The 23,771-nt window shown below is 36.8% G+C and overlaps 2 protein-coding genes across 2 annotated transcripts; both read left to right on the top strand.

Moving 5' to 3' along the window:
* Positions 1-6,719: 6,719 nt before the first annotated feature.
* LOC126727771 (uncharacterized mitochondrial protein AtMg00310-like) lies at positions 6,720-7,337 on the top strand. Its single transcript, XM_050433688.1, has one exon. The coding sequence runs from the start codon at positions 6,720-6,722 to the stop codon at positions 7,335-7,337; it is 618 nt and encodes a 205-aa protein (XP_050289645.1).
* A 4,074-nt stretch (positions 7,338-11,411) lies between these two features.
* Positions 11,412-15,471, top strand: LOC126725098 (fructan 6-exohydrolase-like). The gene is made up of 7 exons (XM_050429611.1): positions 11,412-11,595; positions 11,757-11,765; positions 12,098-12,960; positions 13,423-13,581; positions 13,993-14,231; positions 14,317-14,407; positions 15,251-15,471. Exons 1-7 carry the CDS (start codon positions 11,412-11,414, stop codon positions 15,428-15,430), a joined length of 1,725 nt encoding a protein of 574 aa, XP_050285568.1. The 3' UTR covers positions 15,431-15,471.
* Positions 15,472-23,771: the final 8,300 nt, after the last annotated feature.

The raw sequence follows: 23,771 nt of genomic DNA, 5'->3' as shown, positions 1-23,771 counted from the left end.
AATATGCCTTGGGTTGTGTTTGGAGATTTTAATAAAATTTTGAATTCTGATGAAAAATTAGGATGGTTAGAGAGGGATGCTAGACAGATGGAATGTTTTAGGGAGTGTTTAAGTAATTGTGGATTGTTTGATTTGGGTTTTGTGGGTCAGAGATTCACCTGGTGTAATGGGAGAATTGGAGATCAACGAACTTTGGTTAGGCTGGATAGAATGGTAGCGAATGAGGCTTGGTTGAATTTGTTTCCGGAGGCGAAAGTAGTTCACAGATCAATGGCGGCCTCTGATCACTGTTTGTTGTCGTTATCGATTAGAATGAGAGAGAAGAGGAAGGTAGCTAGAAGAAGATTTATGTTCGAAGAGATGTGGACTAGGGAAGAGGGCTGTAGAGAGGTGATTGAAAGGGCCTGGGACCCTTTGGATTGTAATCCGGAGTTGCCGATTCAGAAACGCCTGAAATGCTGCCAGTTTCAGCTCCAAAATTGGAACCGGAGAGTTTTTGGAAATGTTAATAAATCTCTAAAACAGAAGCAAAGTCGATTACAACACTTAGAAGAGTTGAATTTACTTCACGAGTCGGCGGAGGAAGTTCAAAAGTTGAAAATGGAAATTAATGAAGTTATGCTTAGGGAGGAGATAATGTGGAATCAAAGGTCAAGGGCGCTGTGGATCAAATACGGTGGTAGGAACACAAGGTTCTTTCATGCAACAGCGAACAATAGACAGAGGAAGAATAGAATTGAAGGAATAAATGATTCGGAGGGGAGGTGGAGAGAGAATGATGAGGAAGTTGAAGAGGTTATCCTGGAGTATTTCAGGGAGATTTATAGTACGACTTTCCCCACTGAGTTTGGTGCGAGTTTGGGAGCAGTAGGCAGGAGGGTGACGGAGGCCATGAATGACGACCTTTTAAAAGAATTTAAGGAAGAAGAAATTTGGCAAGCTCTCATGCAAATGCATCCGACAAAAATCTCCGAGACCGGACGGTATGTCCCCAATATTCTTCCAAAAGTATTGGGATGTGGTTGGGCCTCAAGTAGTTCAAAGTGTTATCCATACCCTTAGAACGAGTGTTATGCCAAATGGAGTTAATGATACATACATTTGTTTGATCCCCAAAGTAAAATGCCCCCAAAAAATTACAGAATATCGCCCAATTAGTTTATGTAATGTGATATATAAACTTGTATCCAAAGTTCTTGCTAATAGGTTGAAGAAGGTCCTTCCGGATGTTGTTGACGAAGCTCAAAGCGCTTTTGTTCCTGGGAGGCAAATCACAGATAACATTCTAGTAGCGTTCGAAGTGATGCATTGTATTAATCAAAGAAGGAAGGGGAAAGAAGGGTTAATGGCAATTAAACTCGATATGAGTAAGGTGTACGATCGGGTGGAATGGGGGTATTTGGAGGCGATGATGCGAAGAATGGGTTTACGGGAAAGATGGATATCTTTAATGATGATGTGTGTGAACACTGTTTCTTTCTCGGTGTTAATTAATGGGGAGCCAAAAGGAAGGATTGTCCCTACTAGAGGACTTAGGCAAGGAGATCCTATTTCTCCTTACCTATTTCTTTTATGTGCAGAAGGCCTCTCGGCCATGTTGCAAAGAAATGGGGGTGGGGAGGCCGTGAGTGGGGTTCAAATATGTAGAAGAGCGCCAAGGATCTCTCATCTCCTTTTTGCGGATGATTGCATCGTCTTTGGTAAGGCGTCGTTGGAAGAAGGTTTAAAAGTCACCAAAATCCTTGAAGACTATGAAAGAGAGTCCGGGCAAAAGCTAAATAAGGAGAAGACTTCCCTCTTTTTTAGTAAGAACACGTCGAGGGAGGTTAAAGAAGTGGTAAAGGAGATGTTTGGGGCTGAGATAATCCATCAACACGAGAGGTACTTAGGGCTGCCTCCGTTGGTAGGAAAGGGCAAGAGGAAAGCCTTTAATCATATAAAGGATCAAGTGGGGCGGAAAATAGCAAGCTGGAAGGGTAGGTTACTGTCCACTGCAGGTCGGGAAATTTTGATAAAGGCAATGGCGCAAGCTACCCCGACATATATAATGAATTGTTTTATGCTACCCGACTCCCTTTGCAGCGAGCTAAATTCTCTGGTTCGTAACTTCTGGTGGGGCCAAAGGGATAAAGAAAAGAAGCTTGCTTGGATCGCGTGGGGGAAAATGTGCAAGCCAAAAGCTGATGGGGGGATGGGTTTCAAAGATTTGAAGGCTTTTAATCTGGCCTTGTTGGCGAAACAAGGGTGGCGGCTCTCCCAAAACCCGTGCTCCCTTGCTCATAGAGTTCTAAAGGCAAGGTACTTCCCAGGTAACAACTTCATGGAGGCGCAGCTTGGAAATATGCCGTCATACACTTGGAGGAGTTTGTTGGCAGCAAGAGAGATTCTGGAGAGGGGAATGCGGTGGAGCATAGGAAATGGGCAAAAGGTGCAGATTTGGGCTGATAGATGGCTGCCAACCCCTCACACTTTCAAGGTGATTAGTCCTAAACCTCAAGATTTTGAAGGTGAAATGGTGGAGTCTCTAATTAATCAGTATGGGGGGGCTGGGATAAAAATCTGGTGAGGAGTGTCTTTATCCCCCACGAAGCGGAAACTATCTTAAGCATTCCAATAAGCCTCTCTCTACCTGAGGACGCGGTGACATGGGCTTGGACTCCAAATGGAAGGTTCACGGTAAGCAGTGCCTATAAGGTGGCGTGTAGCTGGTTGTGTGAAAGAAGAAGCAAAGAGGAAGCTTGTGAGGTGTCGGATCCAGGAAAGGGCAGACAGTTCTGGAAATTCCTGTGGCAGTTGCACTGTCCTAGTAAGATAAAGCAATTTTTGTGGAGGGCGTGCAAGAATATTCTCCCTACGAACTACTGCCTAAAGCTGAGGAAAATTCCCATTGAGGAGACGTGTGGGGTATGTGGTATGGTAGAGTCATTTGGGCATGCTCTATGGGATTGTGAGGCGACGGGGGCTGTGTGGAGGGAGTCAAATATGCAACTGCCTAAACTCAAAAATGCACACCGTGACTTCATGGAGGTTGTGTGGAAGCTGAGGGAAGGGAGAAGGGAGATAAATTGGGAGTGCTTTGCTACTACGGCTTGGTGCATTTGGAAGAATAGAAACTCCTTAAAATTTGAAGGGCGGGGCAAGGCAGTAAAGGTGATTGTCAAGGAGGCGGAGCTGCTGGTGGAGGAATTCAGATCAGGGAATATAAGGGAAAAGCTCCCTGTGGTGTTGAGAACTCAAGCTTGGAGGCCGCCTAGGGAGGGGTGGTATAAAGCTAATGTGGATGGGGCGGTGTTTAAGGAGACTAACAGCTGTGGTATTGGAGTTGTGATTAGAAATGACCAAGGCCAAATTATGGGAGCTATGAGTAAGAAGCTGAATCTTCCCTTAGGAGCTATGGAAGTTGAAGCAAAAGCTTTTGAAGAAGGTATAATGCTAGCAGGGGACCTTGGTTTGAAGCAAATAATTCTGGAAGGAGATGCTCAGATTGTTACTAATGCTTTGCTGGGTAAGTGCTTGCCGCCAACCTCAACTCAAAGGCTTATTTCTGGTGCTAGTCGCTGGAAGCATTGGGTTCAGGAGTGGAAAGCCAGCTATGTCCGTAGAACAGGAAATTGGGCTGCTCATGTAATGGCTCAGAATGCCAAACTTATTACTGATTGTGTAGTGTGGGTAGAAGATACCCCACCAATGATTCAATGCCAAGTGCATAAAGATGTACTTTTGATGAACCAGTGTTCAAATTAATGAAAGCTATTTGTGTTGACTATCAAAAAAAAACATGTACATAATAAAGTAGCATAGATTGAGAAAAAGTCGGCCGTAGCTGCATGCCAATGTTACAAAGTTTAATTAGCACAAAGCTTTGAAAATGATAGCGCGCGGAACAATTTCATTTGACGTACTCACTTGTGGAGATTACTTTAGTCTATACAAGTTAGTTTCAGCTCTTACACTACCGTACACTTTAGTAAATTTTTTAATAAAACTTGTCGAAATAGTCAACTGTGAATGACGAATCATCACTTTTATATAAATTTATTATTTTTTATTATTATTCACCATCGATTAGATTAAAATTTCTTTATCACTTTCATATAAACTCATTATCTCTCTCTCTCTCTCTCTCTCTCTCTCTATATATATATATATATATATATATCTAAAAACTGAAGTATAGTATTTATTATTGTTATGCTTCTGTTGAGCCACATCAACGGCCACATCATCTATCTATTTCTCATTTCTCTCCATTACTTCCAACCATAACTTCTCTTTTACCTTTTCATCTCTCCGCTACTCTTAACCTTAATGTCACTCTTGATCTATCACTTCCTCTTCCTTTTATTTTGACTATTCTTATCCCTATTCTATTACTATAAATATTTTCTCACATGAAAAATGTTATTACTCTCTCTCTCTCTCTCTCTCTCTCTCTCTCTCTCTCATGTTTTATTTTTGTGTGAATTTTTTATTTTTTGTATCTCTACTTTAGATTGATGTATTTATGTGTTCTTTCGAATTTTACTTTGGGTTGCAATTTGGTTTTGTGTTTTTAAGTTATTATCTTTTTTATTTTCTATAATTATTAAATGTTCGAGCGCAGTCTTGTGCAACAATGGAATCCCAATATAGTCTTCTTAATGGAGACTAAGACTGGAGTTAAAAGAATGGAGAAAGTCAAAAAAAGAATAGGTCTTGCAAATGGCCTGATTGTTCCCAGTGAAGGCAAAACTGGAGGAATAGCTCTTTTGTGGGTCAGAGGCTTAGATGTAGAGATTAAAAGCTATACCCGAAGTCATATTGATGCTATAGTGACTAATCTGGTGTCAGGGTTCAAATGGAGAATCACTGGGTTTTATGGGAATCCAGATACTAACCAAAGGAGAGAGTCTTGGAACCTTCTCCATTTCCTCAACACTCAATACCAACTTCCATGGGTTTGTCTAGGGGATTTCAATGAAATTTTGAAGGCATCAGAAAAATAGGGTGGTCTTGAGCGACCCCAACATCAGATGGAGGGGTTTAGACAAGTAGTGCATGCTTGTGGCTTTCAAGATATGGGTTTTGAAGGGCCGAAATTCACTTGGAGCAATCGAAGGTCAAAGGAAGAAAGGATAAGATTAAGATTGGATAGGGTGTTGGCTACAACTAAGTGGAAAGAGAAATACCGAGATGCTAAAGTTCTTCATGTGGTGGAATCTACATCCAATCACTATGCTATTATTCTAACAAACCAGCAGGTAAGGTGCAAACAAAAAACAAGACGATTCCACTTTGAAGCAACTTGGGTTAGGCATGAGAAATGTAGAGAAATCATCCAGGATTCTTGGAAGGATCAAGCAGGCTTGCAATCATCAAGTGAGCTGGTTAGAGGACTGAAGATTTGCGCAGAAGGTTTAAAAATATGGAGTCAGCATGATTTAGGCCATGTCTCAAAGAAGATCCAAGAAAAAAGGAAGATTCTTCAAGATGTGGTCCAAGCTGACAGAGATGGTAGTAGAGGTGATGAGATAGATATGCTATGTAAAGAAATAAATGAATTGTTGGATGACGAGGAGATGAGATGGAATCAAAGATCAAGGGTTCAGTGGCTGAAATTGGGAGATAGGAATACCCAATATTTTCACTATAGAGCATCGCAACGGCAGAAAAAGAATGAAATCAAGGGCCTTTTGGACAAAAATGGAAGATGGTGCGAAGACTTTGAAGACATTGCAGAGATTGCAATTGACTACTTCACTGAACTGTTTCAAACATCCCACCCAACTAGAGTAATGGAGGTTACTCGGACAGTACCAAGAGTGGTCTCTACGAAAATGAACGAGCGGCTAACAAAAGAATTCTAGAAGGAAGAAGTCTTTCAAGCCATCCGCCAAATGCACCTAACAAAAGCTCTCGGCCCAGATGGTATGTCCGCTATTTTTTATCAAAAATATTGGGATATAATTAGGGAAGATGTTACAAATACAATGTTAAATATTCTCAACTCAAATTCCTCCCCAGCAAAACTAAATCAAACAAACATTGCCTTCATCCCCAAAACAAATAACCCAACCAAAATGTGTGAGTTTCGGCCTATAAGCCTTTGTAATGTATCATACAAAATCATCTCAAAAGTCCTCGCAAATAGGCTTAAACCTATTCTTAATGCTATCATCTCAGAAAATCAAAGTGTTTTTGTCCCAGGCCGGCTTATAACTGATAATATCCTTGTTGCTTTTGAAATTATGCATTATCTGAAGAATAAAAGAGAGGGGAAAGATAAATACGTGGCAGTAAAATTGGATTTGAGTAAGGCATATGATAAAGTGGAGTGGGGTTTCCTTTGTAATATCATGACTACTATGGGATTTAATGATAAATGGATTAGTCTAATGATGAACTGTATTTCCACTGTCTCTTACTCAATCCTCATAAATGAGGTCTCCCAAGGCTGCATTTTCCCTTCAAGGGGACTTCGCCAAGGGGACCCTTTATCTCCTTATCTATTTCTTTTATGTGCAAAAGAGCTCACAGGGCTGATAGGAGAGGCAGTCAGGAATAAAAAACTTTATGGCATTTCTATTAGTAGGGGCTGCCCAACAATTACTCACCTTCTCTTTGCCAACGATAGTGTCATATACTGCAAAGCAAATGGCCAAGAGAGCAGGGAACTCCAAAATATCCTTCAAAAATATGAGAATGCAGCGGGCTAGAAAATAAATACGGACAAGTCCTCCATGTATTTTAGCCAGAACACAGATGAAGAAGCAAAAGCTGAAGTCTTCGATTCTCTTAACTCTATGCAGGATTCCCAACCAAAGAAATATTTGGGCCTCCCATCATTAATTGGAAGGTCAAAGAAGCAAGTTTTCAATGAAATAAAGGAAAGGGTTGGAAAGAAGTTATCAGGGTGGAAGGAAAAACTCTTGTCGATAGGTGGTAGGGAAGTCCTGATTAAGGTTGTTGCCCAAGCTGTGCCTACTTATACAATGGGGTGTTTCTTACTCCCAAAAGGCCTTTGTGAGGATCTTGAGAGAATGATGAGGAATTTTTGGTGGGGACAAAGGCATCACGAATCAAAGATTGCTTGGGTGAGTTGGTCAAAAATGTGCAAATCAAAATTTGAAGAAGGAATGGGTTTTCGAGACCTTCAAGCATTTAATTTGGCCATGCTAGCAAAGCAGGGATGGGGGATGATGTCTCACCCTTCATCATTGATGGCTCGACTATACAAGGCAAGATACTTCCCAAACAATGATGTTTTAAGTGCTAACTTGGGGAGTAACCCATCATTTGCTTGGAGAAGCATCCACCAAAGTCTGGAAGTTCTAAAACAAGGCACAAATGGAGGGTAGGCAATGGAAAAACTATTCACATTTGGGATGACAAATGGCTACCAACCCCCTCAACCTACAAGGTAATATCCCCTCAAACAGATTTTGGTGATTTCCCCATGGTCTCAGCCCTTATTGACCAAGACACAAGAAGATGGAGGAGAGATAGGCTGGAAAGGATTTTCCTTGCATTTGAGGTTGAAACAGTCCTTAGTATCCCAATCAGCTACCATCTACCTAATGACCAACTAATATGGGTGGGTAATAAAAAAGGAATATTTTCATTGAAAAGTGCTTACTATGTGGCTAGGAAAGTGCTTGAAGTAAGTGAACAAGGGGAGTCCTCATCAGGTGACATGCGAGCTCCCTTATGGAAGAAAATGTGGCACTTGAACATCCCAGCAAAGGTGAGAATTTTATCCTGGAGACTTTGCATGAATGCAATCCCCACTATGCTTAACCTGAGCAAAAGAGGAGTCCCAGTAGATCCTCTCTGCCCACTGTGTAGCAAGGAGGCAAAATTTGTGGAGCATGCAATTCTTAAATGTGAAATAGCCAAAAAAGTTTGGGAAAATTGGATTGACTACCCCATCAGTCTCTTGGAAGGTAGGCGAGACTTCTCAGATATTGCTTTAGACATGCTGAGACAAGGGACCCAAAGGGACCTAGAAAAATTTTTTGGGGTGGCTTGGATGATCTAGTATAACATAAACCAAATGGTGCATGATACAAATAGTTCACCAGGAAATATTATCTGGGTAAATGCCATGCGAATGGTGAAAGATTATAGGGAGCCAGATGGTACTCAAGCGAGGTCCCTGGAGCCAAAAGGAAGCAGCCTTGAACAACTCCAGGATGACTATTTTCTCATCAATGTGGATGGAGCTATTCCCATTGGTTATGGCCACTCAGGTATAGGCATCCTTATTCGGGACAAGGACTTGAAGTTCATAGCTATCATGTGCAAGCCCCTCTCAGGAAGGTTTGGAGTTGAAGAAACTGAAGCTATTGCAATGGAACAAGGTTTAGTGCTGGCAAAAGAGCTTGGGCTGGAGCGAGTTCTTATAGTTGGAGACTCTCTTCAAACAATCCAAGCAATTGAGAAAGAAGAAGTCAGAGGTGTAGTTGGTCATATAGTAGTTGGAATTGTGCAGGAAATGAGAAGTTTTGCTGATATGAAAGTGAAGCACATTGGAAGGACGGATAACAAAATAGCCCATGAATTAGTCCAGCAAGCAAAAAGAGTGAAGGATGCCATGTGCTGGTTAGGAAGAGAACCAGACATAATTGTAGATTTGCTTAGACATGAGGGAGTGTTGCTATAGGGTCTTGTTTGTGGTCTATTTTGTTGTTGGTTTGTTTTCCTTTGTGTCCTATTTCTATTTGCTGCTTTGACTGGCTATATTGTTCTTTCTGTTTTAATGAAATTTCAGTCATCTTTCAAAAAAGGAGGAATAGTGTACTACTCAACTCAGAAGCAACAAAACATCTTCAATTTCAACAAAAAGACAGAGTTGTTAGAGTTAGAGTTAAAGAGAGCTAAACATTATTCACAGTTGAGTTCAAAACTCAAAAATATATATATATATATAAATATATATATATATATATATAAATATAGTTTACAAGAATATAATGTTATTCTATTATATATCATGGTTTGGATAATTTGGTATTTGACTTATGACTATATTTTTTATTTGATGCCATTACTTTTTTCTTTCTATTTCTCTCCTTAAAAAGGTTATTGCTCTCTCTCTCTCTCTCTCTCTCTCTCTCTCTCTCTCTCTCTCTCTCTCTCTCTCTCTATATATATATATATATATATATATTCTTTTTTGCAACTTTACTTTAAGTTGATGACTCATTGTATATTTTATATAATACTATTTTGGGTTAATACGATTTGGTAGTGTGTTTGATTTTTTAAGTTTTCTATCACAAATCTTCTCTCTCCCTCTTTTAGCTTTTGTTTGATTTTTTTTTTTTTTTTTGACATAATAATTAGTTATTTTGGAAGTGAGATTTTGAATTTATATCAAAATACAATGTTGGCTATGTATTTGAATGTGTCTATCAACTATTAAAATCAAACCACCCAAGATGAATATATATAGACAATATTTTTATTTTTATTTTTCATTGATTTATTATTTAGTTAACATCAACATTAAAGTAAATGAATATGTAAAATTAAATCTACCTAAGATGAATTTGTAAAGCCAATATATTTATATATTTAATATTTTCAAAAAATTAAAAGTAAAAAATAAATACCAAAAAGAATAATGTTATGGCCAATGATGTGACAAATGAGAAGACTCAGTAGGAGCATAGTAACAAAAATGTGATATGAATATCCTATTAAAGGCAATAAAATCTTAATAAATAGAAGTGTATATAATAATAAAAAAATTGTAGATTATGTTCTCTTTATTTTATATAGATTATTTTCTTTCATTTCGATAGGTGAAGTGTTCGATTTTAGACTTAAAGTCTACTTTTTTCCTACATATTATTTTAAATATTAAATTTATAATATGGTATAGTCACTTAGGAATGTCTAAGAAATATGCAGTTCCAATTTCATGTATCTATATTAGTAAACAAAACTCAATCAATAGTTTGAAGCTACTCCTATGATAAGAAAAATTTTAAATATAATGATCTCTTTTTAAGAGAATGAAAATTTTGAGTAATATATTTGAAACTCAAATAGTTTAGTTGTACAGGAAAAGCAAATTAAGAAAATATAACGCACGATAACATAATTTATCAATATATGGACTGCCTAAAAGATGAATAAAATGATAAAATGATAAGAAATAAATCTAAATAATAAAATGATAATATATTTTTTGGGATAAATAAATGAAAAATAATTATAGAAATTGTTTAAGTTTTTGGAAGAAAAAATTATTTTCCACAAAATTTAAAGAATAAATTATATATTATATCATAACTAAAATATAATTATCTATTTTCACGCATCGCATGAGCCTGCGATTAGTTATTCTTATTTTAGACAATGAATATGCACTTAATTTTGTTGAATTTTCTTCTTCAATTCATGCATATATAATGCAATACTACTAGGATGTAGGAGACTGTTATTTACCATTTAATTAATAAGAGATTTAAAGTAGTATACTGTTTATCTATCCTACTTATACTCTTATCAAAGCATGCTTAATTACTTGTTAATTTATGATAGGATATGAATGTCTTAATGTTGTTACAATCTTATTCTTAAATGAATTACTATATTATATAAATAAATAAATGCCACTTCAAGTTTTGACAAAAAATAAATTTATTTCTATAAAGCAATTAATAAATGCCACATACATTAAGTTATGAGAGATGCTACGTCTACAACATTTTTACAACAAATCACAGATAGTTAGTTGTTATTGGTTCAAATTTGAAACTAACACTGAAATTACTTTTTTGCCCTAACAATAACAACTAGTAACAACCTGTCACTTAGGATTTGTTGTAAAAATATTGTAGACATATCATTTCTCTTAAATTATATGCCAAAATTATAATGCAAGACTTTGTTTTTATTCCATAATAAAAAATATTTTTATCTTTTGAATAATATATACAAGTGCAGTAAACAATACTGCATTTTAAATTTTCAATTATAGTGTATTGTACTTTTTAAGTTCAATTTTTGTAACAAGTGTGCCTCGTAGAAAAGCTGCTCACATGCCCTAGCATTTGCTGCTCGAATGCTAGGGCATGTGACTAGTTACTCAAGTGGTAATTGACTAGACATTAGGGTAGAATATGATTTTAATTTGATTGATACAAGGTCTCAATTCTCTCTCTCTCTCTCTCTCTCTCTCTCTCTCTCTCTCTCTCTCTCTCTCTCTCTCTCTATAGTTTTTCATTAATACCCAACAAAGTGGTTTAGTTTTTTACTGAAGTCAATGGATTTTATGGATCTTTCAAATTTTATGGCTTGTAAACATTTAACATGATCTGAGTTTTAACTTTATCCTCCTCTCCACATCACAGCCTCATCTCCAAACCTCTCTCTATAAATAGTCATAGTATTGACTTCCCTCTCATTCCCACATAGGCAACATGGCCATCTCTTCTGCTTGGCTATTCTTCTTCTTATGTTCTCTCTTTCTCAGCCATGGTGTTCTTGAGCTTGAAGCTTCACACCATTTTGACCCAAACCTTCAAGTTTCTTCAACTACTCCTCCTGAATATCAACCACATAGAACTTCTTATCACTTCCAACCCCCCAAAAATTGGATCAATGGTATTAATTTCTTTCACCAACTTTCTGTCTCTTTTTCTTATCTTCCTCTCATTTTTTATACTTTCATATTTCTTATTATAACTTTTTTTTCATTCTTTGTTTTTTCCCTTTTAATGTGTTCTGATGGTGAAATGGACAAATGGGTGTTTTTGGATATGCAGATCCTAATGGTTAGTTCTTCTCTCTGACTTGGTTTCCTCCTACTTTTAATCCCATTTCAAATAAAAATAAAAATTTGTCACTCTAGTTTAGAAACGAATAAAGATGGCCTCTTCATAAATACTGAAGAACCAATCTAAAATAAACATGAATGTAACCATGCAAAATAAAATAAAATAAAATACAACAATACTAGTGAGTGTTTGCATGAATAGTTTTGTAGTATAATTATTCTGGAAAATGCTTTGAGGGCGCCTCCTTCGTTTTATTATATACTTTGGGAAAAAAAAAAGGATATATATCATTTCATATGATTAATTAATGTCTATGACTCTATATACAGGACCAATGGTTTATAAGGGAATTTACCACTTGATGTACCAATACAACCCCGAAGGTACAGCTTGGGGCAACATTGTCTGGGCTCACTCAACATCAACGGATTTAGTGAACTGGACCCCACATGATCCAATCATCTACCCATCTCAGCCGTCTGATATCAACGGTTGCTGGTCGGGTTCCACCACAATCATGCCCAGCGGCACACCAGTGATTCTCTACACAGGAATCAACCCCAAGCAGGAACAAGTCCAAAATTTGGCCATGCCCAAAAACCTTTCTGACCCATACCTTACAGAATGGGTTAAGTCACCAAAGAATCCAGTAATGTCACCTTCTCCAGAGAACCATATCAATGCAAGCTCATTCAGGGACCCAAGCACTGCTTGGTTAGGCCCTGATGGGACTTGGAGAGTGGTGATTGGAAGCAAAACGGACCGTAGGGGATTAGCAATTTTATATAGTAGCAAAGATTTCGTTACTTGGATTTTATCCCAGCACCCACTTCATTCAGTTGAAGGCAATGGAATGTGGGAGTGTCCTGATTTTTTCCCAGTTTCGATTGATTCCAATCGTGGTGTTGACACATCAACTCTCGGTCCTAAAGTTAAACATGTGCTCAAGGTGAGCTTGGATGATACTAAATATGAATACTACACCATTGGAACTTATGACCTTGACAAGGATATCTATGTTCCGAATATTGGATCCGTGGAAAGTGATTTGGGCTTGAGGTATGATTATGGGAAATTTTATGCTTCAAAAACTTTCTTTGATAGTTTAAAAAATAGAAGAATCTTGTGGGGATGGCTAAACGAGTCTTCGATTCCTGACGATGATAGAAAGAAGGGATGGGCTGGAGTTCAGGTAATTACTTGTGTACTATTGCTTTAATAAATTTATAGTAAAAGTCTAAGCCTACCAACTTTTACAAGATTATTTGATCCTTAAAAATAGAAATAAAAAACTTTTACAAGATTATGTTATGTAAGGCTGTCTGGGATGGGTTTGTGCCCATCTTAAAACTGACCTGACCACTTCGGGTCTACAAAATCTAGACCAATCGCCAACCCATAACATGATTCTGATGTATAAGCTGGTCGAGTCGTTTGGAATAAGATTTTGAAGAGAAGCTCTGTCAACTGGCCCACCAGTCTCGGTTGCTAGAGGTTGAGATCCACTGCCGACTGTCACCGGTGTCGGGTCGTCTGGTATTTGAGTATGAATCGGACGGTTGCATCGAGTGGACAACCCTAATGTTATGGTTAATGGCATTATGGCACAATAGAATTTGTTTGATTTAAGGTCTTTTGGGGGCACATTTTGCAGGCAATTCCAAGGACTCTTTGGCTGGATAAATCCGGAAAACAATTAGTGCAATGGCCCATAACAGAAATTGAAATGCTGCGGGGACAACAAGTCAACCTACCTCAGCAAGTGCTTAAAGGAGGATTAGCTCTTGAAGTTTCTGGTGTCACAGCAGCACAGGTATTTTATTTTTTGGGTAAATTATATTTTCTCTATGGGGCCAGTTTGATTTCGTTCCATTAAATATATGGTTAGTTCAATTTTGATCTCTTAAATATGGAGCTGGTTCAATTTTAGTCCCTTAAATGTACATTTTCTCTGATTATATTCCTAAAAAATGAGTGTCTCAACATCCCGTTAATCCAATAAATAGAAAAATAGATGAAGGCACCAAATTAATTTCTTTTAAAAAAATATTTCAAAGAACAAATCTCCATTTTTAAATTTAAGGTACCAAAGTCAGAGTTATACTAATAGATTTCAGGCACAAAAAGTCAGTGCAAGTCACTTGTAACTTACAAAGCATATTGCTTATTAGTTATTACTTTTCCTATCTATTATTCCTTTTGTTTTCTGTTCTATCTTTTACAGGCAGATGTTGTGATTTCATTCAAAGCAAGTGACTTAGAGAAAGCAGAAGTGCTAGACCCAAGTTGGACCAATCCACAAGTACTTTGTAAACAAAAAAGTGCATCAGTAAAAGGGAGTCTTGGACCATTCGGGCTGCTAGTTTTGGCTTCAAAGGGCTTGCAAGAATTCACTGCAGTGTTCTATAGAATATTCAAAGGTCAAAACAAATATGTGGTGCTTATGTGCAGTGACCAAAGCAGGTGTCCCTCAAAGCTCTATCTTTTTTAAGCCATCATAATCTTTCCAAACTTCAAAGATTTGAACTCACAATTCTCTGGTTGACAGGTCCTCCTTAAATGATAGTACTGATAAAGCCAATTATGGGGCTTTTCTGGATGTGGACCCCGTTCATGAGGAACTGTCACTTAGAAGCTTGGTAAGTTGCTATGAAATTTATAAATTATGTTTAGTTTTCTATATGTTTAAGTGAAAGTCAACCTATCTGAACGATCATTTCCCCCATACATTGCATTTCTGGGAAGCAGAACTGCACCATGTGTAAAAAGTCTAGCCCACCAAAGTTTTTATCAAACACTTCAAGATCTGGTCATTTTCCTAAAATTCTTGCCCACCAAAGCTCATTCACAAATTGCAGCCACAGTGCCTTTGTTTTTTTCCTGTATATATATTTTTGAATCGGTCTCAAATTATTATTCATTACGTTTTTCTATAAATGTATAAATAAAACCATATTCATTAGAACCTCGTAAATCAATTGATACTTTTAATATTTTAAATAAAGAGTAGTGTCTATTACACACAATGCTTATTACACACAACATACATATATTCTAGTTCAAAAAATAAATTTTGTACGCTTTATATGCAACAATATGTGTAAACTAACAATTACCCTTCCTCTCTCAAATATTAAATCCGTTTTGAGACGTCTATATATGTGATTTCTGTCCCTCTTCCATGCAACTGACCAAAAAAAAAAAAAAAAAAAAAAAAAAAAAAGGTCTTATAGATTTTGACCACCAAACATGGATGAAGCCTGTTTGATAAAGGAGTCACTAGCCCCACACCCCACAATTGTTAACCTGCATGAGCAATATTCTTGCAGTTTCAAACCGATAAGGCAATAATGGCATTCATACGTACTATACCAACTTTATAGTTTCCTAAGTCCTTATATGACCTATGCTGATTCTTCCTTTTACCGATTTCATCATTGTCTTTTTGACTCAATGCATTTGATGTTTATCCTTTAACACAGATTGATCATTCAATTGTGGAGAGTTTTGGTGGAGGAGGAAAATCTGTTATCGCAGCTAGAGTTTACCCTACATTGGCAATTGATGGACAAGCCCAATTGCAGGTCTTCAATAATGGAACTGAGAATGTTCAAATCACAAGTATGAGTGCTTGGAGCATGAAGAAAGCCCTAATCAATTAAAAGTTGACACTGAAATTGGGAGTGTGATTTCTGTATCACCCACAATATTATTTGAAAGCAATAATTACTTAATCAAATATGGCTACATGCATCACTCTTAATATTTTATCACTTTTGTGGGGGTCAAAAACAATGAGACCAAAATAAAAGGTCCAATGCTCTTAATCGTCATAACTAATTTATACATGAAAGGTCCAATGCTCTTAATCATCGTAACTAATTTATACAAAACTGGAGGGTAAACCACAATGTGAAGACTAAATAGATAAAATCTGAAATTGAAATGAACTCTTTTCGTATTAATTAAGCTAAATAGACTTTTGCTGAGGTATACAACAGTTTACAAATTTAGAGTACTCTCAAAGCTAAAAATTCCTATCTTTCCTCTCCATACTAGATGTCAGAGAGTTGAATATTTGTCCCATTAGACATTTCCTACCTTCCTTTTCATTATGAGAGCATTCTCATCAGCTCTCTAAAAAAAAATGCCATTTTAACACACCAAAAACCCACTTTATCATTTTAACACATCATTTTACAACATACCATTTATCAGATGTTCTATTCTTCAATTCTATACATTAAAATAATATTTACTACACATTAAAATAATATATTACCTCCTCCTCCCTATCCCTATCACTACTATCATCATCATCATCATCATCACCAACGGTCACCACCAGCACAAACACCGACGGCCACCACCGGCGCCTTAAAAAAAATAAAAAATAAAAACACAAACACAAACAAAGAGATCGGCACAAACCCAAACCCACCATTGGTACAAGCCCACATCCACCACCGGCACAAATACACATCCGCCAACGCCGCCTCAACCAAAAAAAAAAAACCAGAGAGATCACAAACCCAAACCCACCACCAGCACAAACCCACATCCACCACCAGCACAAACCCACATCCGCCAACGCCGCCTCAAAAAAAAAAACAAAACAAAACCAGAGATCGGCACAAAACCAAACCCACCACCGGCACAAATTCACATCCATCACCGGCAGAAACCTTAAACAAACCACATCCCAAATCCACCAAATTAATTATAAAATTAATTACAATTTACACTTAAATCATAAATTGAATCGGCACAAACCCTTTTTTTTTCTTCCTTCAGTGTTTGTTACCTTTCAAGAGCGACAAACTGTCTCCGTCGCCGTCGCTGATGGAAGTGGGTCAGTGACCAGTGGCGAGCCTGGGCGATCTCTATCTCTCGGCGTGGTGAGATCGGCGTGGCGAGACGGCTTGGCGAGACGTCTTGGCGAGATGGCGTGGCGAGACGGCGCGGCGAGACAACGAGGCGAGAATGCCAGACAGAGAGAGAGAGAGAGAGCGATGGGTTGCAGATGGAGTGACCGAGAGAGACAAATGAGGGAGGAGGAAGAAAAAACGAACTAAATATAGGTAAACAGTGTATAGCATTTTGTTCCGTACCGTCTCATATTTGAGACGGTACTGTAGACATGTTCTAAATTTTTTGAGATACAGAATGGCTTATGAGAGCTTATTTTTGTGTTTGGTGTGTTAAATGTGCCAAATATTTAGCATTTGGCACATTTAACACACCTGATGGGAGTGCTCTGAAAGAAGACTTTTGAGGTGAATATAATGTTCAGGCTGCTCATTCATCATTTAATGTAACTGGCATCAGGTAGGAACACTTAATTAACGCAGAAGTGACTATCACTTTGGGCTGTGTACCACCTTTTCAGGATCCTCAGCACTTCTTCTGGGTAATGCCTTCCTCCTCGGCCGTACCGATCACTGACAATCCTCAGCTTACTTTAGCAGGAAGATCCAAGTTTAGCCTTTTGCCCTTATGTCCTCTGGACTCCCTTCATGGGATCTGGTACTGGCCCAGATCCTCAAATCGTTGCTCTAATCTAGCTTCTTCAGCCTAAGGTTTATACGAGGGAATCACCCCCCTACACCTTTATATAATCGAGCATCTCATCTTACTTTTCATTTATTACGTTCATATTTTAATTCATAATGTTAAAGACATCAGTACAAGTTCAATTCTACATGTACCTTGCACAACTTGTATTAATATAGTACAATATGCCTAAATGAAACTACACCCTAGAGTCAGTTGATTAGTGTTAATCTCTCTATAAAACACCCCTTGTTGGGATTCATAAAGAAAAGAAAAAGAAATTACAACTCAAAATTAATATAATACATACCCAAGGAACCCGACCATGTCAGATCCGAATGGTCACAGGCAAATTTAAACGGTGTATCGTGTAGACCTTGAGTTAAAAGGCTTTAAAAATTATACATTTTGGGCCGGATTTCAGGTGAGACAAAATCTCACCCATTTAACTCAATTTTTCTAAAACATGGTTATTTAATTTATATCTTCCAAACATCATGCTTAGGGTTGTCCACGGGTCGAGTTTGTGCCCAACTCGGACTTGACCTGAATGCAGCAGGTGGGGAAAATTTTAACCCACAACCAACCCGAATAGAGTTTCAAATCTGCTAGTTCAAGTCATATCGGTTTCAGGTTCATATCAATCGGTTTTGGGTTTGCTACAGTGGAGCGAAATCTAGCTAGATTTTGGCCGAAATATTGCTAGATCTCGTTAGATCTGGCTAGATCTAACGAATTTTGACCGATATTTCCTCTGAATCTATAAAGATCAGGCCGAGATCTTGATGGATTTGTCGAGATCTAACCGAAATCTCCCTATATCGTCAGACTAAGAGTTTGGGCTTACCGATTTTTGGCCGAAACTCGTGATTTCCGACAAGGGAAGAACAACTCATTAAGCGAGTTGGGTACGTCGGTTTCTCAGACAGCCGAGCTGCAACTCAAATCGACAGTCTCGGGTCCTAGCGCCAAAGACCCACATCCAACTGAAACAAAGCTTTGATCGGGCGATTTTCAGGTGAAGAGCTTCGGGTCTAGGCGAGTCGTGGATAGCCCTAATCATGCTTTGCTTCCTATATCAACCCATTGTAGATCGTCTTACTATCAACTTAACATGCTAATTTTACCCTAATCAAGTTTTATAAACTCTTTTCACTTTTTCCTTTGCTCTCACACAGTTACTTATTCAAATTCTAAATCCATCTCTCTCGAAAATCCCTTTATCAATTTCTGGTTTTTTTTCTTCTTGCTAAGGAAATTGCCAGCTTAATTTCAATATTGAAAAGAAAAGGAAAAATAACCATCTCTATTTGATTGCTCGCCAGTAAGTGACCCACAAACAAAGTCACCTAACTCATCAATCAACATTAGTCGGTTGGGCTTTTCCTTCACCCAATAAGATTGGGTTAAAGTTATACCTGGTATAACTTTAAACAATGTTACACTATTTAATATTTTTTTAATGACGTAAATGCACTTTTGGTCTCTACATTTTGACCATATTTCTATTTTGGTCCCTATATTTTTATTTTACCATTTTTAGTCCCTATTTTGAAAAACGCCATCCATTTCAGTCCCTACCGTCAGTTTCCTAACGAAAAAATCCTACGTGGCTAATGGTGTGCATTGCTGGCACAATAAATGTTGACGTGGCTATTAAAATAATATTTTAAAAAACTTATTTAGCATTTCAAAATGTCATGTCAATAATTTTACATTAAAAAAAAAAAAAAGCCTCATCAGATAAAACCATAAAAAAAAAAAAAAAAAAAAAAAAAAAAAAAATCTAACCTTCTTATTTTTTTAAAAAAAATAAAAGAAAAAAAATTTTTTTTTTTTTTGGGGAAGAACATGAAGAACCCAGAACATGTGTTCTTCTGTTCTTCATTTTCTCCCCAGCAAACCTTGCCTAGAAAATTAAAAAATCAATATTTTTTTTTCTCTTTTCTTGTATTTCCTTAGCAACAAAATCCATAAAATCACTCAAATTAGATTTACAAACATAAAGACATACAAAACACAAAGAAATTCAACAATTACTCAGTCGATTCTTTCACATCTCATTACAAACACAGACCTTCAAAGATTCAAAACACCTTCTACAAACCCAAAGTACTGACACACCTTCATCCAAATTTATAGACCCAAGCAAACCCAAATGAAAACTAGCAAAAACCCAATCTAACCGTCTAGATTGAAGATGGAGAAAGGGGATAGATTTGACTTCTAAGTATGTTCAGATCAAGGAGAGAGAACTAGGCATGATTGTGGTTGGCCATGGAGGCTCGGGTTGGAGGAGAGATGGCCATGGAGGCGCTGTCACTGGTTTTGTGTTGCGCCACAACTAGCCATACCACCACCAATAACCGATCCCAGCATCTTTCTCTAACCCCGATCTAGCCGATCTCAACCTCTACCTATCTAACCCAGATCAAACCCATCGCGCCTGACTTCACAAACCTCACCACCAGCGGCTTCATCATTTCGACGATGGATTTAAAGAAAGAGATTGCCTTTAGTCAGAGAGAGAGAGCTTGAGAGATTCCAATTGTTCTTGGAGATTTTTGGGGAGAGAGAATTTGGAAAAAATGAGTTGGGTCAAATAGATTATTGATTGGAAACTTTTTTTTTTTTTTATGTCATTGTTGACTGGAAATATGAGATTGAGTTTTAATGTTTTGGTTGGTTATTTTTTCAATTTTAATTTAAATTAATAAATTATAAGTTTTTTGTTTTTGGCTTTTTTTTATTTAAATTGCTTACTAGGCATTTTTGAATGCAAAATAAGTTTTTTTAAATATTATTTTAATGGTCACGTTAGCATTTATGGTGTCAGCAGTGCACACCGTTAGCCACGTAGGATATTTCTGTTAGGGAACTGATAGTAGAGACTGAAATGGATGGCGTTTTTCAAAATAGAGACTAAAAGTGGTAAAATAAAAATGTAAGGACCAAAATAAAAATAGGATTAAAATGTAGGGACCAAAAGTGTATTTACGCCTTTTTTCCCTTCTTTCGTCCATCCATGAGGCTGTAAAAAGAAAGAAAGGGGCGGCTATCTAGCGGGAGTCATTTTGGTTGTATGCCACGAGGTCCCTATGGACAAGGGGACAAGTGAATCATCGATTTTGGGCGCAGATAGCCCTCTACCATCCATCCCATTGCATTCCATCGTCTCGTATTGTACTGTACCATATCAGACCAGATACATCTATTGAGTGAGAGAAAGGGAGAAAACTCTAATTATATATTCTTCATTTTTATATTGATAGGGATCCCCATTCATTCCTAGATTCCCGTCACTACGGATTGATTGTCCCTACCTACATAAATGCACTTTTTGTCCCTACGTTTTGGAGTCATTTCTATTTTGGTCCCTACATTTTATTTTTACCACTTTTAGTCCCTAAACCAATTAACGCCTAACATTTAGGTCCTTTCCGTCACTCAACTAACGGCAAAAGCTAACGTGGCAAACGGAACACCCTGTTGGCTTACGTGACGCTGATATGGCAATTAAAATATTATTAAAATTTAAAAAAAAAAAACCTTAAATCTAATTTAATTTTAAAAAAATATATTACTTATCATTATTAATTTTCATAAGAACATTAAAACTTGTTCTTCCCAATCAAACCCAGCAACAAGAACTGAAACCGGATTACAAGAACACAAACCTAGCAACAAGAACTCAAACCCAGATTACAAGAACACAAACCTAGCAACCAATAACTCAAACCCAGATTACAATAACACAAACGAAAAAAGAAAAAAAAAACAGAGATCAAACACAAACACAGGCCCTAATCACAACAACACAAATGAAAAAAGAAAAAGAAAAAAAGGAAACAGAGATCAAAAATTTTCTTGATGTTCTTCAACTTGTTCCTCATTTAACAGCTTGTTCTTCCCAAATCAAACCCAGAATCCAAGAACTCAAACCCATCACAAGAACACCAAAGAAAAGAAAAAACAAATTATCATCTCTCACTCTTTCATTGATGAACCCGAGTTCTCCCATTCATTCCCAACAAGAACAACTCTCTCGGTCTCAAGACCCAAACAACATGACCACTCAAAATCAAGATCAACTCTCAAGGTCTCAAGACCCAAGACGAACCCCAGCAAAACCCAGCAAGACCCAAACAGAATGACCGATCTGAAGAAGAGCGCCGCCGCTTCGGTGGTGGAGGTGGACTCGCTAGGATCTGAAAAAGAGCGCCGCCGCAAGATCCATCCCTGTCCACCAAAACCCCAAGCCGCCACTCCAAAATCACCCTAAGCCGCCATCCTTATCTTCTTTGCCTTTGCCCACTACCGTTCACCAATGCCGCCACCCTAGGTAGTAGCTCCCAGACCCACACCTCCCTCGCTAATTCTCTCGCCTTCGCCCACTCTCTCTTTTCTGTCTAATCTGAAGGGCCAGTAAGAGAGGAAAAGAAAGCCCACTCTCTCTCTTCACGATCTAATATGAAGGGTCAATAAGAGAGGTAAAGAGAGAGGGTGAGTTAAAGAGAGAGTCTGAACTTAAACCAGTTTGGAGAGAAAGGGCTTGAGACAATTTTGATCTATATTGCCAGTGAGTTGGGATTTTGATCTAGGTTTGTGGGGTTTCAAAAATTTTTTTTTTTTTTTTTAATCCTGTGTCTAAAAACTGGTATATTTAATTTTGTGAAAAGAGAGAAGAAGGAATTAACAGAGTCGCAAAGTGGGAAGAAGAAGAAAAAAAGAAAAGAAAAAAAAAACTAGGCACAAACAAAATAGATCTAAGTTCCACCATTTTTTTTTTTTAATTATGTTTTTTTGTTTTTTATAATTTTTAAAATTTATCAATTTATTTTTTAAGGTTAGATGCTTATGTGGAAGCTAACGTGGATGCTGATGTAGCATTTTTAATATTATTTTAATGGACACGTCAGCATTTACTGTGTCAATAGGTTGTTCCGTTTGCCACGTCAGCTTTTGCCGTTAGTTGAGTGACGGAAATGACCTAAATGTCAGGCGTTAATAGGTTTAGGGACTAAAAGTGGTAAAAATAAAATGTAAGGACCAAAATAGAAATGACTCCAAAACGTAGGGACTAAAAATGCATTTATGCCTACAAAATTTCAAGGTAATCGAAAATTAATAGTTATGGAATCAATCAATTGTTTAAATTTAAGTTTTTGTAGTTTAAAAAAATGCATAAAAGTTGAGTTTATAGATTGAATAGTAAATAAAATCCAATTGACAAGAAAATTCGTATGAATATTAAAAATATATAGAACATTTAATGTAATGGTGGAATGTTTAAAATATGAATTCAATAACTAGTTATTGGATGATATAACATTGCTTAAAAGTTAGATTAGGTGTAACTTTAAGCAATATTGCATCACCTAATAACTTGTTATAGAATTCATATTTGAAATTTTCATCGTTGAATTACATATTTTATATGTTCTTAACATTCATACCAATTTTCATGTTAATTGGATTTTATTTACTATTCAATCCATAAACTCGACTTTTATGCATTATTTTAAACTACAAAAACTTAAATTTAAACAATTAATTGATGACATAACCATTAATATTTAATCATCTTGAAGTTTTGCATGCATGAAAAATGTACAAAGATAATATAATCCAATGAATGATTTGCATATTGGATGTGTATATATATATATATATATATATATATATATAATTAAATTAACATTGTTCCTTATAAACATGGCAAAACGGGTCAGAATTTTCTGACCTGACCCGACCCGACCCGAAAAATATCTGACCCGAACCCGATTTTTTTGACCCGAAGCAAAAACGAGTTGACCCGTGACCTGACCCGGGTTTTTTGTAGGTCAACCCGACCCGACCCGAACCTGAAACATTTTTTTAAAACTTTTTTTTTGATAAAAAAAGAGTAAAATTAAGATAATATTGGTTTAATTGTTTATTGTGAGCTTTAAGGAAACAATTGATACATTTACATAACTGCATGCAAATTAATTGAAAGATAAATGCATGTGGTTGAGCATTCTGTAATGAGTAAAGATTTTTAGATATCAAATAGCAAAATACATGCCAAGATAATCTGTAGAGTTAAAAATATAGATTTAAAATTGTAGACATATGTGAGAAACATTCACAAGTGTGAAAATAGTGAAGCCAAAATATCAAATTAGTATAAATTATGAATGCTTAGACCTATTTTTTAACAATTTATGTTCAAAATAAACGGTTTTTCAAAATAACTTATAATATTTCCTAGAGTATGTGTTGCTTAACAATGATATTATATTCATAAAAAAAAAACCATGTATAAATAAGTAAGCAATCAAATTTTAATGTATATCTCAAATTGAAATAGAGTGTCAACCACAATTGATAATAAATTATATAATTAATTTTCAAGATTGTAAATTTCTTATATATTTTTATTCTTTATCAAATGAGTTATCCAATAAA

This window comes from Quercus robur, chromosome 5 (genome assembly GCF_932294415.1).
Source record: "Quercus robur chromosome 5, dhQueRobu3.1, whole genome shotgun sequence".
Taxonomy (NCBI): domain Eukaryota; kingdom Viridiplantae; phylum Streptophyta; class Magnoliopsida; order Fagales; family Fagaceae; genus Quercus; species Quercus robur.
This window is presented reverse-complemented; position numbering and strand designations above follow the sequence as displayed.

What these genes read in the sequence shown, in the direction of transcription:
- LOC126727771 (XM_050433688.1), top strand. Translation starts at nt 6,720, where the DNA reads ATGTATTTTAGCCAGAACACAGATGAAGAAGCAAAAGCTGAAGTCTTC.
- LOC126725098 (XM_050429611.1), top strand. Translation starts at nt 11,412, where the DNA reads ATGGCCATCTCTTCTGCTTGGCTATTCTTCTTCTTATGTTCTCTCTTT. An exon ending in CTGGTGTCACAGCAGCACAG is followed by an intron (nt 13,582 to 13,992) that starts GTATTTTATTTT and finishes TATCTTTTACAG; the next exon opens with GCAGATGTTGTGATTTCATT. An exon ending in ATGTGCAGTGACCAAAGCAG is followed by an intron (nt 14,232 to 14,316) that starts GTGTCCCTCAAA and finishes TCTGGTTGACAG; the next exon opens with GTCCTCCTTAAATGATAGTA.